Source organism: Acomys russatus, chromosome 15, assembly GCF_903995435.1.
Source record: "Acomys russatus chromosome 15, mAcoRus1.1, whole genome shotgun sequence".
NCBI classification, from domain to species: domain Eukaryota; kingdom Metazoa; phylum Chordata; class Mammalia; order Rodentia; family Muridae; genus Acomys; species Acomys russatus.
This window is the reverse complement of record NC_067151.1, coordinates 60,987,195-61,009,748: the sequence shown is the minus strand read 5'-3', so window position 1 is coordinate 61,009,748 and position 22,554 is coordinate 60,987,195. Positions and strand designations below refer to the sequence as shown.

The 22,554-nt window shown below is 51.8% G+C and overlaps 1 protein-coding gene across 1 annotated transcript in view; it reads right to left on the bottom strand.

Annotated features, from left to right (window-relative positions):
* Iqgap3 (IQ motif containing GTPase activating protein 3) overlaps positions 1 to 22,554 on the bottom strand; it is a 46,614-nt gene that overhangs the window by 17,280 nt on the left and 6,780 nt on the right. Inside the window, exons 3-22 of the mRNA XM_051157441.1 lie at positions 22,205 to 22,361; positions 21,369 to 21,446; positions 18,030 to 18,106; positions 17,281 to 17,348; positions 17,079 to 17,192; positions 16,703 to 16,881; positions 16,206 to 16,284; positions 15,385 to 15,548; positions 14,446 to 14,533; positions 11,855 to 12,018; positions 9,706 to 9,863; positions 8,274 to 8,395; positions 8,029 to 8,192; positions 5,311 to 5,401; positions 4,351 to 4,518; positions 4,126 to 4,265; positions 3,876 to 4,046; positions 1,156 to 1,239; positions 949 to 1,020; positions 788 to 857 (exon numbers count right to left, since the gene is read on the bottom strand). Of these exons, the coding sequence (XP_051013398.1) occupies positions 788 to 857; positions 949 to 1,020; positions 1,156 to 1,239; positions 3,876 to 4,046; positions 4,126 to 4,265; positions 4,351 to 4,518; positions 5,311 to 5,401; positions 8,029 to 8,192; positions 8,274 to 8,395; positions 9,706 to 9,863; positions 11,855 to 12,018; positions 14,446 to 14,533; positions 15,385 to 15,548; positions 16,206 to 16,284; positions 16,703 to 16,881; positions 17,079 to 17,192; positions 17,281 to 17,348; positions 18,030 to 18,106; positions 21,369 to 21,446; positions 22,205 to 22,361 (2,408 nt within the window). The remainder of the gene's footprint in view (positions 1 to 787; positions 858 to 948; positions 1,021 to 1,155; positions 1,240 to 3,875; positions 4,047 to 4,125; positions 4,266 to 4,350; positions 4,519 to 5,310; positions 5,402 to 8,028; positions 8,193 to 8,273; positions 8,396 to 9,705; positions 9,864 to 11,854; positions 12,019 to 14,445; positions 14,534 to 15,384; positions 15,549 to 16,205; positions 16,285 to 16,702; positions 16,882 to 17,078; positions 17,193 to 17,280; positions 17,349 to 18,029; positions 18,107 to 21,368; positions 21,447 to 22,204; positions 22,362 to 22,554) is intronic.

The following is a 22,554-nucleotide window of genomic DNA, read 5'->3' as shown; positions in this document are numbered from 1 at the left end:
CACAGGCCACTGGCCGGAGGGAGGGAAGGAGGAGACTAAGCCACAATCCGCCCAAGGCCCACACCTGAAGCACAGAAAGGAAAGGGCTCCAGGGATCCAGAGCAGGAGGTGAACATGCTAGGTCAACACACTAGCTCCCGCCCAAGGCTGGGAGTTCTGGAGTTGCAGGACAGGAACTGGGCTGGAGAACAGACTCTACTGGAAAGTTCTTGCTGCATGTGCATAAGGACCTGCATCACATGGAGAGCACGCGCCTGTACTCTCAGGCTGGGGGGCGGAGACAGGAGGTTCCTGGGGGGCTTTATAGCCAGCAGGCCTAGTCATTCTGTAAGCTCCAGGTTTAGTGAGGGACCCTATCTCAGAAATAACGTGGAATGCAATAGAGGAAGACACCTAACATTAATCTCTGGCTACACACACACACACACACACACACACACACACACAGCTGGTGACCCTCTACTGCTTTGTTCCTTGTCCAGCAGGCAGAAAGACTGCTAGGCCTGTGCGTCTGTTCTACAAAGGCCAGAAGGTGGGAGCCTGAGCCAAGGAAAATGGCAAAGGGAGGAAGTTGAGGGAGGCGGAGAAAGAGACTGCCACAGGCTAGGCCTGCTCAGAAAGTACCTGGTTCAAGGAGCCCTGCCTATGACAAAACTATCTGGTACAGGGGAGCGAGGCTCTACATTCCTCAGATAACCTGAGATGATGGCCTCACCCTTACCTGCTGTGCATCCCCAAGAGGGACACCTAAGCCTGCCTGGCTCTGGATTCCTATCTCCCAGCATACCTAACATCCTGTAGTCACCACGGGCTTTCCTGGCTCGGAAAAATGCTTGAATCTTCACAACGGAGTCAACCTAGCAGGAACACAGAGAACAGGGTAGCTGCCTTTCTGTCACTTTGCTCTCATCTATGAGTAAAGGCACATGTGATAGAGACAACACTCACATTCTTCTGGAAGTATTGCAGACGCCTGAGGTATTGCCTCCGGGCTGCCCACATTCGGGCCCAGGCCTGGATCTGAGAGATGAGACACTGCCTTCAGAATCTCAGGCTGAGAATCACCTCAGACCCCAGCCGATGCAGCCAGCTCCAGGCCCACGGGGAAGAGAGATCCCTCAGCAGAAAGGCACCGTCCACACCACTATAGCCTACCTTTATTATAGCAGCCAGGTTTGCTTTAAAATACTGCAGTCGCTCCTGGTAAGTCTTCCGCTGTCTATAGCCCCGCCAGTGAGCCTGCCAAGCAGAAGACGGAACCCTAGCAGATGGCCTTGGGCTCGAGAGGCCAACAGGGTCAGCTGTATCCTGGGCTGTCTAGGATGCTGTGGTGGTTTGAATGAGAGCACCCTCCCCCCTCCCCCCTAATAGGCTCATACATTTGAGTGTTTGTGTCCCAGTTGATGGAACTGTTTATGGAAGGATTAGGAGGAGTGGCCCCTTTGGAGGAGGTGTGCCAATGGGGGATGGGTGGGCTTTGAGGTTTCAAAAACCCACACCAGGTCTAGTCCCCCTCCCTGTCTCCAACCTGTGGCTCAGATGGCAGCTCTCAGCTACTGCTCCAGTGCCTACTTGCCTGATGACCGTGGATTAACCCTTGGAGACTTAGTGTTTCAGCAAGCCCCAGGGAAATGCTTTTCTTTTAAGCTGCCTCAGTCATGGTGTTTCTTCACAGCAATAGAATAGTAACTAAGACTGAAGGAACGGGGGAGGGAAATTGGCCCTGTTCTTAAAGGTCTGCCAGCTTTATGAGAAAGTCTAAGACTATGGACCCAAACTGATCCCTCCTCATGGAAACAAAAATGTGAGACATGGACCCAGAAATATTAATAGAGTGCAAATGGTCACCAGCTTCAGAGAACTACCATACCTCAGGCCCAGCTCACCAGAGAACACACCATGGCCCCAGGCCCCACTCACCAAAGAACCCACCATGCCTCAGGCCCAGCTCACTCACCAGAGAATGCACCATGGCCTCAGGTCCTGCTCACTCACCAGAGAATGCACCATTCCTTAGGCCCTGTTCACTCACCAGAGAATGCACCATTCCTTAGGCCCTGTTCACTCACCAGAGAATGCACCATTCCTTAGGCCCTGTTCACTCACCAGAGAAAGCACCATGGCCCCAGGCCCTGCTCACATGAGAAAGCACTGTGCTCCCATACACTCTGCCAGCCCTGACATGACTCTTCCCTAAAAACATGTTTCCCACACTGGTGAGATTACATAGTGGGTAAAAGTGCTTGCAGCCAAGCCTGACAACCCGAGTTCAATCCCCAGGACCACATGGTAGGAGAGTGCTAACTCCTGTAAGCTGTCCTCTGACCTCAGTGTATGCAGTGCTCCCCCATATAAATAAATGAAAAGCCAGAGAAAACCAGGACATGCCCGCAGTGAGGATTAGTCAGTGCTGAGAACTCTGGAGAGCCAGAGCTTTCAGAGCAGAGAAATGACTCGGGGCATCTAGGCTGCCTCACTTCTGAGTGAGGTGAGTGACCGTGGCACTGGGCCACCTCTGTCTATGTGTATGTGGGCCCAAGTCTGGAATCAGATGGGTCTGTAGCCTGGACCAATCTCACATCAGCACCTAAGAGGCTGTCACCAATAGAGCCTCTGGCACACTCAGTGGCACAGGCAACGTCCCCTAATTCCTCCTGGCCAACACATTAAGCAAGTGCCCTTATGGAGAAAGTGAGTGCTGCGAGGGCTTGAGTGGCGTGCACAGGCCTTAGTCAGCGGGTAGCAGAAACTGGAGGAGTCTTACGTCATGCCTGGGGCATGGGCCAACCAACCCACAGCCTCGGGCGTCTCCCTTAGGGTCCTCTAGTGTTAGCCATCTTTGTGTCCCTCTTGTCACAGCTAAGGCCAACCAGACTCTAGCTCTTGAAAGACAGAGACATGGGGGGCTGGAGAGATGGCTCAACGGTTAAGAGCACTGACTACTCTACTCTTCCAGAGATGCTGAGTTCAATTCCCAGCAACCACATGGTGCCTCACAACCACCTATAATGAGATCTGGTGCATACTGTATACATAATAAGTAAATAAATAGAAAATGAAAAAAGAAAACTGTCTTGGCACACAGGTGCTGGGCACTAGTTAAAAAAAAAGAAAGAAAGAAAGAAAGAGACATGGCTACTCACTTGAGGTTCCAAGCCTATTTCCAAGCCCTGTGCACCGGGCCTTGCTTTGTAGGTACGGGGCACCAAGGACACCTATTAAACAAAGTATCTTTACACTGTCAGATCCCCTTATTTCTAGATCATGGTGTGCTCTGGCTACCTTCTCAGCTAGTCTCCTGCCCCAGTCACTTACTGGTGCCTCAGAGACCCGATGGGCCTTGCAGAGGCTAGGAGAACTGACCGGAATGGCCCCTGGAGAGGCCCACACAGTCGCCAACATCACACAGGAAGGGGTAGACTCCCTTTCTGCCTAGCCCACGGCCACTCCCCACAACTCCTGCTCCAGGGAAAGCATCTTTCTGATGTTTGAATCTCACCTCACTCTTCCCCGAGGATGACGATGATGCCAGTAACTGGTGCTTGCATCCTGCTTTTACTGAACAGAAACACTCTAGACATTGTCTTACTAAACCATCCTTATTACCCTGTAAAGTGGTACTGCCATTCCCATTTTGGGGGGTAGGGGGAGGAAACTGAGGCACAAACAGAAAGAATAGCTTCCAAGGTCACACAGATCACAGGCCAGGGAGCTGGGCTCCAAACCACAATAGTCTGGGTACAGAGACCACACCTTCCACCACTATTACCCAGAGGTCCAAGAACCATGCTAACCCTGTCCAGGGCAAAGGGAGGAAGCGGACACCCTGTGATTCCAAATCTTTCCAAGGATGGGGAAAAAGCCAAGGCTGCCACCTGGATCTTGATGACGGCTGGAAGCAAGGTCCTGAGGAAATGGGAGCACTCGGCTAACTTCTGACGAACAAGGAAGCCACGGAGACGGGCCTGGAGCTGGGTGACAAAGCCAACATTGGCCCTCCACAGCAGCTGTCGGTCATGGGCAGCGGTGACCTCGGTGATGACTGACTGTGGAGACAGGAGTCCTCTGGTGGATAGGAGCCTCTTCCCACGCACACTCACCCACCCCGGCGGGAACCCTGCCAACCTGAATCTCCTCCCAGGTTAGATGGGAGGTATTGAGGTGGCAGCTGGGCGGATGCTCCCAGGTCCCCTGGAAGGTCTGCAGATGGAGGTAGTAGGCGGTGCCATCCTTCATGTCATGTTGAACCCAGAAGGCTGTGTCCCCTGAGTAGAGACGCAAGTAAGCCAAGAAGGCTCAAAGGAGGCACGAGGCAGGCGGCATGGAGGAAGGTTAGGCCAGGGCCATTACCAGGACATCGCTTCTTTGCCATGGCGCTCTCCAGGGCCTGCTGGTAGCTGGTAGCGCAGTCAGGAACTACCCCTCGAAGGGCCACATTGGGGTTCCTCAACACCCGCTCTGTCTGCGCTGCCTTGCCCTCCTTGATGGCCTGATTGATGGCAGCAACACCAAGGGCTACTGATGGGCATCAGGAGAGAAAAGTCAGCCCTTCTGGGGTCCCTCCCATGAGCCCTGTCCTGTCCAATGGGGCCAGACTGAGGAGACACACAAAGCCACCATGGCTGATGGAGGGGATGGGGTGTCAGAGCTGTACCTAGGAAGCAGCAGCAGCAGGAGGCAGCTGCCTGAGGGGAAAGGGTGGCAGTCAGGGAAGGGCTCCCGTAGGAGGTAAGTTCTGAACTCTTGACCGTTTCCCACCCAGCTGTGTGCCAGGAAATCTACTCTGTGGTCCAAGCACCCTCCTGCTCCGATTCTGTCCTGCCTCTACGTGCTTGTTGGTTTCTGGTCAACTTGACACAAATCTAGACATATATGGTAAGAGGGAATCTTTTTATTTGTTTGTTTGTTTGTTTGAGACAGGGTCTCTCTGCATTAGCCTTGGCTGTCCTGGACTCACTTTGTAGACCAGGCTGGCCTCTGTGGGGCATTTTCTTGACTAATGATTGACATGGAGGTCCATTGTGGACAGTATTACCCATGGGGAGTGGTCCTGGGGTATATAAGAAAACATACTGAGCAAGCCACGAGGAGGCAGGCAGTGAGCAGCAAGCTTCCACGCTCTCTGCTCTGGTTTCTGCCTCCAGGTTCCTGGGCTGACTTCCTTCAATGATGGACTGTGGTATGGAAGTGTAAGCTGAATAAACCCTTTCCTCCCCAAGTTGCTTTTATCCAGCAGTAGAAAGCTAACTAAGCGGCTTCCCACGGCTGCTGTTGAGCCCCACTCTGCCCTCCCAGTGCCTGGCTGCTTACTTCTCTGAGCGGTGGCTGTGTCCTCATTGGCCCTGGCCACTCCCCGCCGGATCTCCTCCAGCCACAGTACAGCTCCAGGATCTCCCGTCACCTGGCAAATGGCAGAAGATGAAAAAAGACAAGACCCCACACTGGTATCTTCAGGCTCCCACAAGGCCAGCGGAGGAACCAAAGTACAAACAGACACTGGGGCAGCAGGGAAGGCTTTCTCTGTGGCTCCCTTGGATGGCTGCCAGGCTCAGGAGGCTCTTTTCTTACTTGGCTTTCAGAGTCCTGAGCCTTGACTCAGCTTGGCCTCAGGGCTCTCTACAGCTTTCATACCCTTAGTATCCAGCACCTTCTAACAGGTCCATCTCTGGCTCTGTGTGTCCGTCATGCCTCAGGACACCTACCCCACAGCCCTCTCATATCCCTCTACCTCATTTACAGCCCTCATCCAGATCCTGGCCCTGACTGTACTTCTTTTGGCTACACATTTCTTTTCTTTTCTTTCTTTTTTGGCTACACATTTCTTATCACCAAAAAGTACCAGGAGAGTCTGTGTACGCAAGTCAGGTAAGCTTGTGCTTTGCTGTGGTGAATCTGAAACCCAAGCCCATGCCACACTTTCCTCCTACCCATCTGTAAACTAACATCTTATTGAGCACTGACTGTGTCAGGTGCCTGCCAGTCTTTCCTTTTTCCTCCCCCCCCCCTTTTCTTTTTTTTTAGATTTTTCGAGACAGGGTTTCTCTGTGTAACAGTCCCAGCTATCCTGGACTCGCTTTTGTAGACCAGGCTGGCCTCGAACTCACAGCGATCCTCCTGCCTCTGTCTCCCAAGTGCTGCCTGTCTTTTTTTATTTTTATTTTTAAAATTTATTTATTTATTGTATATGAGTGCCTTATCTGCAGAAGAGGGCATCAGATCACATTATAGATGGTTATGAGCCACCATGTGGTTGCTGGGAATTGAACTCAGGACCTCTGGAAGAGCAGTCAGTGCTCTTAACCACTGAGCCATCTCTCCAGCCCCTGCCTGTCTTTTCTAATGGAGTCTGTAGCCCAAGCCAACCTCAGACTCACTGTAGGTATGAGTTACCAGGTACTGTTCCTAAGACTTTTCTTTCTTTCTTTCTTTTTTTTTTTTTTTTTGAGACAAGGTCTCTCTGTATTAGCCTTGGCTGACCTGGAGTCACTTTGTAGACCAGGCTGGCCTCGAACTCACAGCGATCCGCCTGCCTCTGCCTCCCGAGTGCTGAGATTATAGGCGTGCGCCAACACGCCCAGCTGACTTTTCTTATGAATTAATTAAAAAGGCTGTATTTGGACTGGAGAGATGGCTCAGAGATTAAGAGCACTGCCTGCTCTTCCAAAGGTCCCGAGTTCATTTCTCATCAACCACATGGTGGCTCACAACCATCTGTAATGAGATCTGGTGCCCTCTTCTGGCATGCAGAACACTGCATACATAATAAAACATTTTTTAAAAAAGGTTTTGTTTTTACGTAGGTGTATATGTATGTTTCTGCCCTGAAGAGCATATTAGATCCCTGTATCTGGAACTGCAGGTGCTCGTGAGCCACCTGATGTGGGTACTGGGAACTGAACTCAGGTTCAGGCACCCTTAACCGTGGAGTCCTCTCTCCAGCCTCATCAGATAACGCCTGTGAGACACATCAAAGAATAAGGGCCGGGCAGTGGTGGCACAGGCTTTAATCCCAGCACTCGGGAGACAGAGGCAGATGGATTACTGTGAGTTCCAGGCTGGCCTGGTCTACAAAGCAAGTCTAGGACAGCCAAGGCTACACAGAGAAACCCTGTCTCAATAAAACAAACAAACAACAACAACAAAAACAAAACAAAAGTGATACAGAGTAAAACCTCAGTGAATGCAGGATGAGACTGCAGGATGCAGTTCAGTCACGTGGCTCAGGGACCTAGGTCTAGGCCTCATTCTGCTGCCTTACAACTCAGGGTGTCAGCCAGGCGTGGTGGCGCACGACTTTAATCCCAACACTCAGGAGGCAGAGGCAGGTGGATTGCTGTGAGTTCGAGGCCAGCTTGGTCTACAAAGCGAGTCCAGGACAGCCAAGGCTACACAGAGAAACCCTGTCTCAAAAAATGAAAAAAAAAAAAAAAAAAAAAAAAAGGTGGGGGGGGGGGGCTGGAGAGATGGCTCAGCAGTTACAGGCACTGACTGCTTTTCTAAAGGACCCCGGTTCAAATCCCAGCACCCACATGGCAGCTCACAACTGTCTATAACCCAAAAATCTGACACCTTTATATATACACATCCATGCAGACAAAACACTAATGCACATAAAATAAAGGTAAAATTAAAAACAAACAAACAAACAAACACAACTCAGGGTGTCAGTTCAAATCCCTATTTCTTTATTGGCTCACTGGATTTGTATGGGGCGGGGGGAGAGCAAGGGTGGATCATGTAGTTAGTGTTTTACAGCTAACTACACATCCAAGGGGTGCTGAAGGATTGCTCAAGATCAGGAGATCTGTGAGGATCACAACCGTGAATCTAGTCACCTCATTCTCACACGGTCCGGGAATGGCGTCCACAGTTTGCTATGACAACCAAATTCTGCCTGTGCCTCACTGAGGAAGGGTCTGTATCTAGCACTGGGCTGGAACAGTTTCAGAGTTCATGCTGGGCACAGCTCTGCCCAAGGCTGACCCACTTACTCTAGTCTCTAACCCAGCCATCTCTCCCTAAGTTTACCTTGGCTTTCTGCCTCTTGGCAGCCACGAGGAGGAGATGATACCGAGGCGCAACATGAAGGCTGACATCTTCCAGGCCGGCCGCTGGGAGCAGCAGGGCAGACAGAGTCTTTTCAGGACAGCCCTGGTCCAGAGCCTCATTGATGAGGCTGATGGCGAGGACCTCTGAGGAGGACATGTACATGAGCCGCAGCCTCAAGCTCAAGACTAAGGGAGGGGACGGGGTCGTCTGAGGGGGCCACTCACGATCTGTCTCCTCCTGGACCTGTGCATTGACCTGGCTCACGGCAGCCTGCAGGTCATTCCAGCTCAGGAAGGCTCTATCTGCTCCTCGGAGTTGTCGTGCCTTCACCAGGGCATCAAAGTAACTAGCAACAGAGGAGTGACGTGAGTAGCCATGTGAGTCCACACTCAGTTACAAGTGCACAGTGTGCATGCTTGGGCACACTTGAGCACACAGCTACAAGTGGAGAGAGTTTTGAATCGTTCCTCCCCAGGCCACCGTAATTTCCAGGGTCTCTTGTCCCTTCCCAGGCCATTCCAAGCCCCCTGTGTGGAACATGGAGCCCTTCCAGCCATTTTCCCTCCATACTCTCACCTCAGAGCTCACCCACTCTCCAGGCCTTTAATGACTTTCACTAAATGAATCCCAAAAGCGTACACTTTTATCCCTCAAAGGCCCTGGGGACTCCCAGAGATCTCCACCTGAATGCTAGTCAGGATCTTCTGGAATACCCCAGCTCACTTCGGTTGCCTCAGCCTGCCCCATCTGGATAAACATCTGTTGAGTCATCTCCCACTCAGTCCCCTCTGCCACCAAGCCCTGTCAGTTCTGCTTTCAGTTCTACGTTCCCATGCTGCCACTGCCGCCACCACCACCTTCTTCCTATTCCTGCTGCTGCCACCTTGGATCTAGCAGCATGCCTCGGAGGCAGCCCTGCTGCTCCGCCTGGGCCCAGGCCCTGTGGAGGAGTCTCAGCACGGCAGCCAGAACCATCTTGGTAAAGCAGGTCAGATGGGCTCCTTCCTTGCCAGATACCCCACAGCGTCCGTCCTTGCTTGAGGACATGGCCTGGCCTCTGCTAGCCCACCCTTTTCCTACCTCCCTCTATTTGGCTGTTGTGAGGTAGCCATTGTTTTCAGCCTTTTACAATGCTGGGAAGTTAAACCAGCGCCTCAGCCTCAGCCGTGCCACGCAAGCACTCTCCCCTGAGCCCTTCCCAAGCCCTTCCCGATGCTCTGGGAGCACAGCTAGCATGCTCTCCCATCCCGAAGAGCATCATGGGAATAACTCAGGCTCTGTATGTCCTTCTCCACAGACCCTCTTCCTCTAAAGCTGTCCCTAGCTACATTATGTGACTAGGAAAGCTGCCCCTGCCCTGTTTCATCTGGCCCATCCAATCATGACTCCTGCTTCTGTAGATGCTTGCTGAGAGCAGGGACTTGGTTTTAGTCACTGTTTTCAACACCTAGAATGGCACCTGGTGCTGTGTAGGTACTCGAACATTTGCTCCAAAAACATGGGAGGGAGATGATCTTGTGCTCCCCCACTGGGAGTGTGAATGGAACCAGGGGGCTAGGACTAAGAATTGGCATCAGACAGAAGCCTACTGTCCAGTGTGAGCCACATCGTGCTGTCTTTTCCCTTCTGACGCGTGGCTAAAACCTTCTCACTCACCGTTGGGCATTTTCTTCTTCGACCTGGGCCAGGCCAGCAGCAGGGTTCGCCAGGTTGCCCCAGAAGGCACAGGCATCTCTAGCTTCCAGAGCACGGTTAATCAGGACCACGGCCGAGAGCATCTCCACAGCCACGAAGAGTTCCTCCTGGCCCAGCTCCTATAGAGGAAGAGACACGAGGGGAGATGGGGGGGACTGTTGGAGGCAGCCTTCTCCAACATCTCACCTCCATCCCAAGTCCCAGGAGCTCCATTAACTCCACAACAGCACTCACACCCAACACCTGGGCTGTATTCATCCGCTAACAGTACTCACACTCAACACCTGGGCTGTATTCACCTGCTAACAGTATTCACACCCAGTGTCTGGGCTGCATACATCTACTACCAGCACTCACACTCAACACCTGGGCTGTATTCATCTGCTAACAGTACTCACACTCAACACCTGGGCTTTGTTCATCTGCTAACAGTATTCACACTCAACACCTGGGCTGTATTCATCTGCTAACAGCACTCACACTCAACACCTGGGCTGTGTTCATCTGCTATCAGTATTCACACTCAACACGTGGGCTGCACTCCTCTGCTAACAGCATTCACGGGCAACACTTAGGATGTATCCATTCACCACCAGCATTTATACTTTATACCTGGGGACGTTTACTATGAACAGTCATGAAGACTTCACACAGTGTCATCTTAGTTTTCATAACAGGCCAAATGAGGCAGGCACCATAACAGCCCTCCTTCTCACACAAGCCTGTAACTCATAACGTGGGCTAAATGGGGCGGCAGAGCCCACTCTTCACATGTGACCTCTGCCAACAGTCTGCTGTGCCCCATTTCATATCAAACTTGCACAGACCCAGTTGTAGGGATGATGCCTGTGGTCCCAGGACTCAGGAGGCAGAGGCGGGGCAATCAGGAGTTCAAGGCCACCCTTGGCTATATAACAAGTTCAAGGCCAGCATGAACTATGTGAGATCGTATCTGAAAAGGCCAAAAAAGACAGAACAAAACAGACACACAGACACAGACACACACACACACACACACACACACACACACACACAGAGAGAGAGAGAGAGAGAGAGAGAGAGAGAGAGAGAGAGAGAGAGAGAGAGAGAGAGAGAGAGAGAGAGAGAGAGAGTCAGACGGTAAGGGAACTGCACAAGGCCCTGGGCAGAGAAGGCAAGTGGCACCTCACGCTATGCTACACAGCATGGGGCCTGGGCCCTCTTTCTGCCTCTCTTCAAACACCCGCTTAGGCTGCCCCTTTGTCTGGAGCACTCTTCCTGTGTTTTACAAGGAGAGCTGCAAACAACAACATCGACAGCTAAAACTTGCTAGGTGCATCTCTAAGCACACACGAACTCACGGGGTCCTTGAAACAATCCTATGAGGTTGATACCACCTACAAAGAAACTGAAAAGCAAAGAACGTAACGAATTGCCAATGTCACACATCCATAGAGAAGTAGCTATATTTGACCTTTGACCTCTCACATCCATAGCCTTCAACACTTTGCTTTCATATCTTAGTGTTTCTGTGGTGCTACCCAGTTACTCAGCGCTGCCCTCTGCCCTTGCTGAAGACGGTGTTGCAGGGGGTCCCTGTGGAGTCTCCTCCAGGAAGCCTTCCCAGATGTCCTCCAGCACTGCTTGCTCTCTTTTCCTGGCTCCTGCTGTAAAATTGTTTTCTACCTGCATCATTTATTCTTCTGACCCTCTGGTGCATTCTAAGAACTCCTGCAGCTGACAGGGTTGACCCTAAGCGAAGCTCACGCCTCACTAACGGAAGAGCTGTGTGGACAGGCGTGAGGTGGGGCAGCTTGGTAGTTAAAGCATGCCCTGCCAGTCAGCTGAATAGGCAAGCACTGAGCTTCTGTGCCGGGCCCCCCTCCCCGCTTCTTAGTGCTAAAGCAGGAAGCCAACACTTACCTGGTAGGGCTGTTGTCAACATACACACACACACACACACACACACACACACACACACACACAAACACACAAACGCGCGCGCGCGCAGCACTGTTGGCTGCCTGATGCTCCTAGGAAGCAGCCCCGACCATCCTAACTTCTGGCCAACAAAGGACCAGCTAGCCCCGGCCCCACAGCCGCTTGGGGCCCCCCTCCCCCCAGAGCTCACCCCCTGTCGCTGCTTCTGGAGCACAGCCAGCTCCTGCTGGTACACAGCAGACGCAAAGGGGTACACTGGGGGCAGCTGGGCTTCGGGGCACATGAGTTCCTGCACAGTGTCCACGGCCACGCCCCTCTGGATGGCTTTGTTGATCCGCCACACAGCCTGGAGCACTGCAGAGGAGGACAGCAAGAAGCCACACAAGCTGAGTGCTCCCTGTTAGCTGGGCTGTCCTTACCAACCAGGCTCTGCTGGGGCCTGGAAGGGAAATGGCTTTGTCACACTTTTAGAAAGCCATTCTCCCAGATTCAAAATGCATTTCTAAATGTTCCAGAGGAAAGGGGGGGAAATGGGGCACATTGCACGAGAGGCTCTGTGGAAGGCAGGGTGTTAGTTAGGCACAGGAATTGCTCAGCTTAGAATGCAGAAGTGGCTGTCACAACGGAGGTGCGTTCCTAAGGCAGCGAGAACAAGAGTGACAGGTGGCAATGGTGCGTAGCTAAGATGAAGTGAGTCAAAGGGCTCTAGGGACCAAACCCTAGTGACAGTGCAGAGAAATAAAGAGCCAGCTCCACTTACACTACAGCTGAAAGGGGCCCCAGCACACAAGTGTGGTTGGTTTACATGCTCTGGGGCTAGTAAAATGCCAGCGGAAATGGACAGTGGCTCCAAGGAGCGCACAGCCTTGTGGGGAGGAAGAAGCATACGAAAGACCTGCAGTGCCCAGCTGTAGAGGCTGTGATGGAATTGGCCCCACCCCAGTGTTATGGCAGTGCTGAGGAGGAGGGATTCTGACTGCGAACAAGCAGACGACTTTACGGAGAGGACTTGGAGGCGGCTCTGGAGAGGTTTTCGCCTGCCTCTGACAGGGGAAATGTGGGGGGTCCAGAGGCCGAGGAAGAGCAGCCTGTGTGGCTCAGCTGCACTGGGTGATGGGGCAGCTGAAAAGCAAGGAAGGCCGGGTGGCCGTGGCACGCACCTTCAACCCCAGCACTTGGGAGACAAAGGAAGGCGGATCTCTGTGAGTTTGAGGACAGCCTGGTCTACAGAGCTATTTCTGGAATGGCCAGGGCTGCATAGAGAGACCCTGTTTCGAAAAACAAAACAAAACAAAACAAGAAAGAAGGAAGGAAGGAAGAAAAAGAAAGAGAAAACGAAAGAAAAGCAAGGGGAGGGCATCCAGAGGTCTCGTCTGCCAGGCCCAGGGGATGCGACCAAAGTGTGGGCTAAAGAAAGAAACAGCCAGCTCGGGAGATATGGCTCAGCAGCGCAGAGCACTTGACGCTCTTGCAGGGGGGCGGGATTCCGTTCCTAGCACCCACATTGGTGGCTCATAGCCATCCATAACTCCAGTTCCAGGGGATCTGATGCCCTCTTCTGGCTCCCATTGGTACTGCATGCACACAGTGCACAGATATACATGCAAGTAAATCACTCATGGACATAAATATATAAAAAACAAATAAATACTATTTTTCCCCCGAAGCAGGGTTCCTCTATGTAGCCCTAGCTGTCCTGGAACTTACCCTGAAGACAAAGCTAGTCTTGAACTCAGAGATCCACCTGCCTCTGCCTCCAGAGTGCTGGGACTAAAGGTGTGCCCACCACCACCCAAATAAATAAATCTTAAGGGAAGGGGAAAAAAAAAAAAAAAGGATGAGCCAGTTGGTTGTGGTAACTCATACCTGTAACGGAAACTTGGGAGGCAGAGGTAACAACATCACTTGTGCTCTGGGCCCGCCTGAGCTACACAGTAACATCCCATCTCAAAAATAAATAAATAAATAAATAGAAAGGTGACGCTTCTCTCCTGAGAGATCTGCACCATGGTCTCTCACTTGCACTCTGGCGACAACAGTTGGGAATGAAGTAGGCTCACAGGGCCAGCAGGCAGGCAGCAGACAGCAGCAGCCTGGGGGGGGGGGGGTGCAAACTGACGAACACCCTTCACACCCTGTAGCTGCCCCAACACTCTAGTTGTCTTCATTTACACCTTGAATACACAATTGTGTGTGTGTGTGCATGCGCACGCATGCACCACATGAGTCTCATGCTTGCAGAAGTCAGAAAGGGCATCAGATTCAGTGTGGATTCCCTGGAACTGTAGTTACAGATGGTCGTAAACACTATGCAGGTGCTGAGAACTGAACCCAGTTCCTCTGGGAGAACAAGTGGTCTTAACCACTGAGCCATTTCTCTAGCCTTGCATGGTTTTGTTTTGTTTTTTTAAAGGACACTGAATTGTGTGTGTGTGTGTTTTTCCCTTATCTGAGAAGTCATATTACAGAAGCCAAAGAAATATAAACAGGCAGAAACAAAATTATAGGTAAAGTCCCCAGAGGGAGCCTTGATGTGTCCCTCCAGGGGGTGTAGAGGGCAGAGGGCAGGAAGGGTCACATTCCTTGCTAGGTTTGGAACTGGGCAGCAGTTTGCCTTGTCCAATACATATGCAGGTAAAGGGGTGATGCAGCTTGTCTCTGCTGCTTTGTGGGTTCTTCTTTTTCCCACTCTCTATCACTTATGTTTCACCCCCTATCACTAGATAGGAGAGAGGAGAGAGGAAAGAGAGAGAGAGAGAGAGAGAGGGAGGACTGACTTACTGGCTTGCTCTTGATCGCCCTTCTCATTGGCGGCAGCCACACCAGCCTGGATCTCCTCCTTTTCTAGAAGACTCCACAGGCCCAGCTCCTGCAAGGGGGCAGAGGCGCAGCAGAAGAGAGCCCCAGGCCATGAGTGTGCGTCAGGAGCTGCAGTGCTCAGCCTGCCTCTGCTTTTAGGTAGAAGGACCTGGCTTACCTAACTCTAGCACTCTATCTTTATTTATTCATTAAAACACACACACACACACACACACACACACACACACACACACACACACACACACACACAGCATACATTTAAAATAACAACAGTCAAGATGCAAGTATAAGCCTGTATATCTTTAATCCCAGCACTAGGGAGGCAAGAGGCAGGCGCATCTCCATGAGTTCGAGGGCAGCCTGGTCTACAGAGTTGAGTTTCAGGACAGCCAAGGCTACACAGAGAAACCCTGTCTCAAAAGACAAAAAAAAAAAAAAAAAAAAAAAAAAAAAAAAAAAAAAGAGCCTGCCTCAGTGAAGAAGGTGGAGAGGTGACAACACCAGCTTTGGGTCTCCCATGCACAGGCTTACACATCTGCCTTCCCCGGTGTGAACACGCATATAGGCATACACTCATCCTACAGACACACACACATAAAAAAATATGGGAGGAGGGATCAAAGCATTGAAAACAAAAAATAAAATCAATAAATCAAGACACTCCCCACCCCCACCTCCACCCCCAATTCAGCGATGGGGAGCATAGCCCTTACCCAATGGACTGGCCTGGTCCTTCCCTCTCAGTCTGAGGGACTCTAAGCAGACCCAGACAGCCTGGTCCACAAGGCTTTGGGGTGGGGGAGGGGGTGACTCAGCCATTTAAACATGGAGTCAGTGATATCATGCACATATGAGGCCATTTCCCACCCTCCAGGCAGAAAGGTGCTAGCCAGAGCAGACCTGTGACTTCTGCTCTCTGTCTGAAGTCAGCTGTTCCAGGTACCAGTCGGCCAAATCTCTTCTCACCCCTCGCAGGGCCAGGACAGGGTCCTGGAGGGCCTCAAGCAGGGCCCCGGGGCTCTGTCTCTCCAGAGCATCATCCACAACTTCTAGAGCCCCCTGGACTGAAAAGCAGACAAACTCAAAAGTGTGTGACACTTCCCCACTGCCATCCCCAACTGCTCCCGGGCGTCTGCCTTCCTCCTGCCTCCCCAAAGTTGCCTCTATCCTTGACCTCTGACACACAGGGCCCGTGTGGTCCAGGCTAGACCTTCCTCTTGCTCTTCACAGCCATCCTGTCTCACTGTCCCAGACCCTGAGAATGCCCTGGTCCTATTAGACAAAGGTCCTCTCACTGTGGGCCTTCAAGTGTCCCCTGTGCCTACCGTCTTCCCTACCCCATTTATCCTACTTCCTTCTTTTCTTTCTTCCTGATTCCTTTTCTTTTGAGAAAGTCCCACAAAATGGCCCTGTGAGGCCTTGAACTCTCAATCTGCCTGCCTTGGCCTCCTGACAGCCGGGATCATAGGCGTGTGGTAGACTTCCTACCGAAGGACCCTAATCCAAATATCTGCCCCCAGCATTGCGAGGTGAAAGGCTGGTCCATCTGCCTCTGTCTTAATACTTCTCTACTCCCACAGGAGCTCCCTGGTGTGGCCTCTTGGCTGTGGCTGGACAGCAGGGCTTAGAGTCCCTGGCCTCTCACCTGCCCCCAGGGCAGGTGCTGGCTCACCTGGCTTACTAAACTCCGAGCTTCCCAGGCTCTGCCAGTCATCTCTTACCATTGGCGAGGTTGATGTGGCCCTGGATCTCTGCCTGGGTGAGGCAGGACTCATAGACGTCCTGTTCCTGATCATCATCCTGCAATGGTATAGAAGGAGACGGGGGTGGGTGGGAGTGGGGGGGGGTGGGAGAGTAGACAGGCAGTATCGGCAGTGTAATCTCTTCCTCCCTATCCTGTCACTTCTGTAGACCAATGACCAGGCCAAGACCAGCCTGCTTAGGACTGAGGGGAACTTGGGGTCTGGCCCCCGGCACTAACAGTTAAGCTAGTCAGCCTGTGGACTCTCCAATTTAGTCTCACCTTGTGCTCCATCTCAGAGCCACTCAGCCGCCTAAGGCTCGTCCCTCCAGGCCCTCCTGCTCAACAGAGATCACCCCCAGCCCTGCCCTGGTTCTCTAAAGTCACCCGAGGCGGGACACACTGCAGTCCTAGCTCCACATGAGCCTCCCCAGGCCTCTCAGCTTATTGACCCTAGAACCCAAGGCATCTCCTTACGTGGTTCCTGGCATTGGCAGCCTTCTCCATCTTGGCTATGGCCAGAAGCTCTTGGTAGACAGCTGCCAGAGGTTCCCGAAGGTTCCCCAGGAGAGCGTTCGGATTCTGCAAGGCTGCCAGGGTGTCCTCTGACACCCCTCTCTCCACTGCATCATTGATGGCAAGGATGGCTGCGTGAACTTGGAAGGACAGACGGACAAGGTCAAGAAGGCAGAGAGGACGCAGCCCAGAGCATCAGGGCATGGGTTGCTACAGCGCCAGGGAGCCTGACCCCTCTGCCTGTGGCTAGGAGGTACCAGAGCCCACCCCAGGGCTGTGAGGCTTGGAGTACCCCCCACGCCACCCCATGCTACTCCAGGCCAGAATCCAGCCTTACCTGCAGCCTCATCGGCTGAAAACTCATTGGCCAAGATGCCTCCAATCTTGCTGAAGGCTGGTAACTGGAGGCCATATTTGGCCAGCTCAGAGGCAATGTTGCTGAGTTCCTCAGCTGCAGTGGTAACAAAGTTGATCTTCATTAGGCCCAGAACCCTCAAACCCCTGCTTAGTGTGTGGATGAGAGGAAGGGGCTGGCTTACCTGTAAACTTCACTTTCCCATACAGGTCATGGATCTGAGGGGCCAGCCCCAGCCGGAAGAGGAAGAGGCTGGGAAGAGTGAACAGTATTAGGACTCGCTGGGTTCCACTAATTTCCACATATTGTCCACAACAGGTGTGTAAAATAACCGTGGGGGACCCAGAGGTGAGGAGCACCTAGCACTTGCCCTCCAGTTCCTCCAGCACACGGGGATAAACCAGCCAAGGCAAGAGCCACGGAAGGGAGTAAGATGCCACAGGGAGTCTTGGTAGCTGGGATGCCTCCACAGCGGACACACTGCAGGGCAAGTCACAGGGCGAGGATGGACAAGAGGAAGATGACAACAAACAAAACCACCGAGGCCAGAAATGGAGACAAAGAATAGCACGGGGAAGGGAAGAAAAGGCATGAGGAGATGACACGGTGGACACAAGAACGGGCCGGTCCTGTTCTATGACGTGGCCAACTGGAATGTCTGCCTGTGAATAGAACCAAGTAGCCTCCCTGCTTGCACTAAGTAGCTTGTATCCTGGTTCTGGTCCATTCCATTTGTGACCCAGCCGCAAACTAAAGACTTTACCCTGCTGTCCCTTCACCTCCAAGGCTCACACATAAATGTGCCCACAAACATATGGATGTAAACACCCACGCAGAGATCTGAAACCTCCGCTACCCTCCCTCCACTACATCTATTGCTACGGACTGAGCCACCTCGGGGAACCTGGCTGTGAAATGTCAGGAGTGTCTCACCTGAGAGCGTGAATGCAATAGATCACCCGAGGCATGTTCTTTTTGTCATAGATGTCTGTGGTCTCTGGGAGGAAGATCTAGAGGAGAAAACCCACAGATGCTGCACACTGGGAAGGACAGGACAGGGGAGGGCGGTACAGTTAAGTCTTCCGAGCTGGAGCAGGAAAGGAGGCTCCTGCTGAGCAACGCACCCCTCTCTCCAACCAGAGCTATGAGCGCTTGCAGCCCAGGATTCTAAGCCAGTTTTTATAACCATCCTCATTTGGCCCAATGTTTAAAAAAAAAAAAAAAATGCTTACAAAGCCAAGACACTACCAGTTACACACTTAGTCCCAGACTGCTAGGGGTCAGCTGACCACTAGGTGAGACCTTGGGGGTTACAGGATGCAAGCTGTAGCCTCCTGTAGGAAAACCAGGCCCCAGCACTCGGCCTCAGTGAGTCTGGCCCTTGACCTGAGATTCTCACCACAGAGATGATGGTGTTGGGGAACTGACCCAGGAAGGGTTCATGGCCCACAAAGGCACTAGGCATGCCACCGTCTTTTAAGCCAAAGGCTTCTGATTTTAGAAACCACTTTCAGAACTGAAACCTGGGCTGGAGAGATGGATCAGAGGTTAAGAGCACTGGCTGCTCTTCCAAAAGCCCTGAGTTCAATTCCTAGCAACCACACGGTGGATCACAATCATCTATAATGAGATCTGGTGCCCTCTTCTGGCCGGCAGGTATACAGGCAGGCAAAACACTTTACATAATAAATAAATAAATCTAAAAAAAAAAAACCAAACCAGAAACCTGGGGTTGGAGAGATGGCTCAGCAGTTAAGAGCACTGGCTGTTCTTCCAAAGGTTCAATTCCCAGCACTCACAGGACAGCTCAGTTGTCTATAATTCCAGTTCTAGGGAATCTGACACTCTCACACAGGCATAAATGCAGCCAGAAAACCAATGTATATAAAAGAAAGACAAATAAATCATAAAAATCATTTTTTAAAAGAAGACCCAAGGGCTGGAGAGATGGCTCAGAGATTAAGAGCACTGTCTGCTCTTCTAAAGGTCATGAGTTCAATTCCCAGCAACCACATGGTGGCTTACAACCATCTATAATGAGATCTAGTGCCTTCTTCTAGGGCTCAGGTATACACGCAGGCAGAACACTGTATATATAATAATAAATAAATAAAATCTTAGGGGAAAAAAAAAGGAAGACCCAAAAGCCAGGCATGGTGGCGCATGCCTTTAATCCCAGTGCCTGGGATGCAGAGGCAGGTGGATCTCTATGAGTTTGAGGCCAGCCTGGTTTACAAAGTGAGTTCTAAGACAGCCAGGGCTACACACAGAGAAACTCTGTCTTGAAAAACAAAAGCAAACAAACAAGCAAACAAAAATTAGACTTCTTTTATGTGTACAAGTGTCTTGCCTATACACATTTGTGTACCACATGCCTGCCTGGTCCCTGCAGAGATCAGAAGAGGGAACAGGGCCCCTGGAACCACAGGTCCAGATGGTTATAAACCACCGTGTGGGTAGTGAGAACTGAACCTGGATCCTCGGCAAGTACAGTAAGTGCACTTAATCTTTTTGTTTTTAATGAGACAGGGTTTCACCATGCAATAGCCCTGACTGCCCTGGAGTGCCTTTGTAGGCCAGGCTGGCCTTGAACTCAGAGACCCACCTACCTCTGCTTCTAGAGTGCAGGGATTAAAGGCACGCACCACCACTCCCAGCTAGTGCACTTAATCTTTAAGCCATCTCTTCAGTTGCTCTTTCAGGGTTTTGTTTGCTTTGTTTTTTGAGACAAGATCTCACCATGTAACCCAAGCTGTCGTCAGATTTGTTGAATAACCAAGGCACTGCCTGGAAAGCCCCAGCCCTGCTGCCTTACCCTCCTAAAGGCTGAAAGCAGAGGTACACTGCTAAGCTCAGCTTCTTGCTTTTTTCTATAAAACTGGGAGGCATGCACACATGCAAGTGCTCTACCACTGAGCCATGTCCCCAGCCCTAGACTGCTTCTTTTTGTTTTCTAATGTGTATGTGTTTTGCCTGCATGTAAGCTTGTGTATCACATGTGTGTCTGGTGCCCACGGAGAGCAGAAGACAGCATTGCATCCCCCGCGACTGGAATTACAGATGGTTGTAAGCCACTGAGTGGGTGCTGGGAATCAAACCCAGCCAGTGCTCGTAACTACTGAGTTATCTCTCCAGCTCCTCTTTCTAATTTGTATTTGTGAGTATATGAGTGTGTGTGTGTGTGTGTGTGTGCGCGCCTGTCTGGCCACCATTTGCATGCAAGTGTCCACTGAGGCCAGAAGAGGACACTGGATAACCTGGAACTGTAACTGCAGACACTTGTAAGCTACCTGATGTAGACGCTGGAAACTGAACCTGGAATCTTCGGTCTCTCCTCTTTCTTTTTTGGCGTAGGGGGAGGGGAGGTGACAGGGACAGGGGACACGGGACTGGAACTCACTATGTAGAGCAGACTGGCTTTGGACTCACAAACATCTGCCTCTCAAGTACTGGGATTAAAGGTGTGTGCCACCAGGACAAGCCTTTTTTCTTTTATTAAGAAAGGGTTCTGTATAAAATGCAAGCTGGCCTCAAACCCACGATCCTGCTGTCTTGCCTTCCCAAGTGCTGGAGTTACAGGTTTGCAAAATGTCTTTCTTTGCTACTGTGTGTGTGTGTGTGTGTGTGTGTGTGTGTGTGTGTGTGTGTGTGTGTCAGAGCTCAGCTTGCAGGAGTTGGCTCTCTTCCTCCACCATGTGGCTCCTGGGGTTTAAACTCAGGTTGCCAGGTTTAGCAGCAAGCTCCTTTACCATCTTGCCTCATCTTTTTATAGTTTCCTTCTACAGGGATGGAACATGGAAAGAACACATACACTTCAGAATCCCGCTGCACCTTAATTTGTATAGTGCTTTGCAAAAGGAAATTTACATGGGCCATCCTATTCTCCTGCCAACATTATAGGTGTGAATTATTACACCCACTTGATAGATAAACAAATTGGGAGTCACAGAGGCAAAGGACACATAACATGAGTCCAGTAGGGTCTTGAGACTAAGGTCCCAGCCTGAAGCCTCCCACCTGGGGATATGGCAGGCCCTTGCTTTACTCTGCAGTTCTGGTGGGAAGATGCCTGGCTAACGTGAGTGAGCCCCATCTATTCTACATAGGGGCTCTCCCACGTGACAGTACTGATGTGCCTTGGCCCATGAGACCTTCCCCTCCCTTCATCCACAGGGAGGTGAAGGCAGAGACCAAGCAACCTGGTTCAGGGAACAGCCCCAAGGAACTGTTCTCTTGGATCAGACAGATAACCATCATGGCATCTCGTTTTACCGAAGGCAGACCGAGGTGGGCTACTGCAGAAAGCCAAAAGTTGATGTTGTCTGTGTGCCGGAAATGCAAGCCAGTCGCCTGAAAAAGAGGAGAGAGAAAATGTTTCTCTGGTTCTCTGGGCTCCCCCCTATGGGCGGTGCTCCCCTAGGGGCGGAGCCCAGATGCCAGCTTAAACTCTCATGGGGAAGATGGTAGGAGAAGCCAAAGGGCCCCATCCTGTGAATCCCCTGCCCCACGGAACAGAAAAACTGCTGAAACCACCAGGAACGGGTGGGTCACCCCGCTGGACAGTGAAAGGAAGGCCAAAGGGGAGGGCAGTGCAGCACGGCTTCTGGGCTAGCATAGGACAAGAGGCTCAGGCTGGCTAGAGCACAGAGAAGACCCTTCAGGGTGGCAAAGCCCATGAGCCGTGGAGTGTGCACTGTGACTAAAAATCTCCAGGCCATTCGCCCCTTGGGGCATCTTAAGGCCCATGCAGAGGTACTTCTTGCTGTTAGGAGAGCACCCACCTGTCAGAGAGACACTAATGAATACATACTGTCCCAGTACAATTATTTGTAACCTTTTCATCCTCAAAAGGGATCGTATATGGACTTTTTGTTTTGTTTTTCAAGACAGGGTTGCTCTGTGTAGCCTTGGCTGTCCTGAAACTCACTCTGTAGACCAGGCTGGCCTCGAACTCACAGCGATCTGCCTGCCTCTGCCTCCCAAGTGCTGGGATTAAAGGCGTGCGCCACCACAGCCCAGCTCATATATGGTCACCACACCCTCATGGCTGTGAGAAGGGGCCTCCTGGGAAGCAGAGATGACAGGGGGCTTAATTACACTGTCCCCACCTGGTACCGCAGCTGTTCCAAGTCATAGATCTTCTTCAGGGGGACCACAGAGGGCGCGAAACAGTGGCCCAGCTTGGCTAGTAGCACTCCATTCCGGAGGCTCTCCTCCAGCTCCACTGGGGATGGAAGCTCCTCCTTCAAGCACACCTCCATCCAGCTGTGAACAGGAGAGCTCCTCTTACCCACTGGCAAGGCCGTACAGGTCCGGCTACCTGTAGGACCCGCCCATCTGTAGGACCCGCCCATCCCTCCAGAGACCTGACACACCATTCCTTCCCCACCCGAAATCCCCCTCTCTTCCTATTGCCTTGCTGTACCCCACTTTCCCCCAAGCTGCCACAGAAGCCTAA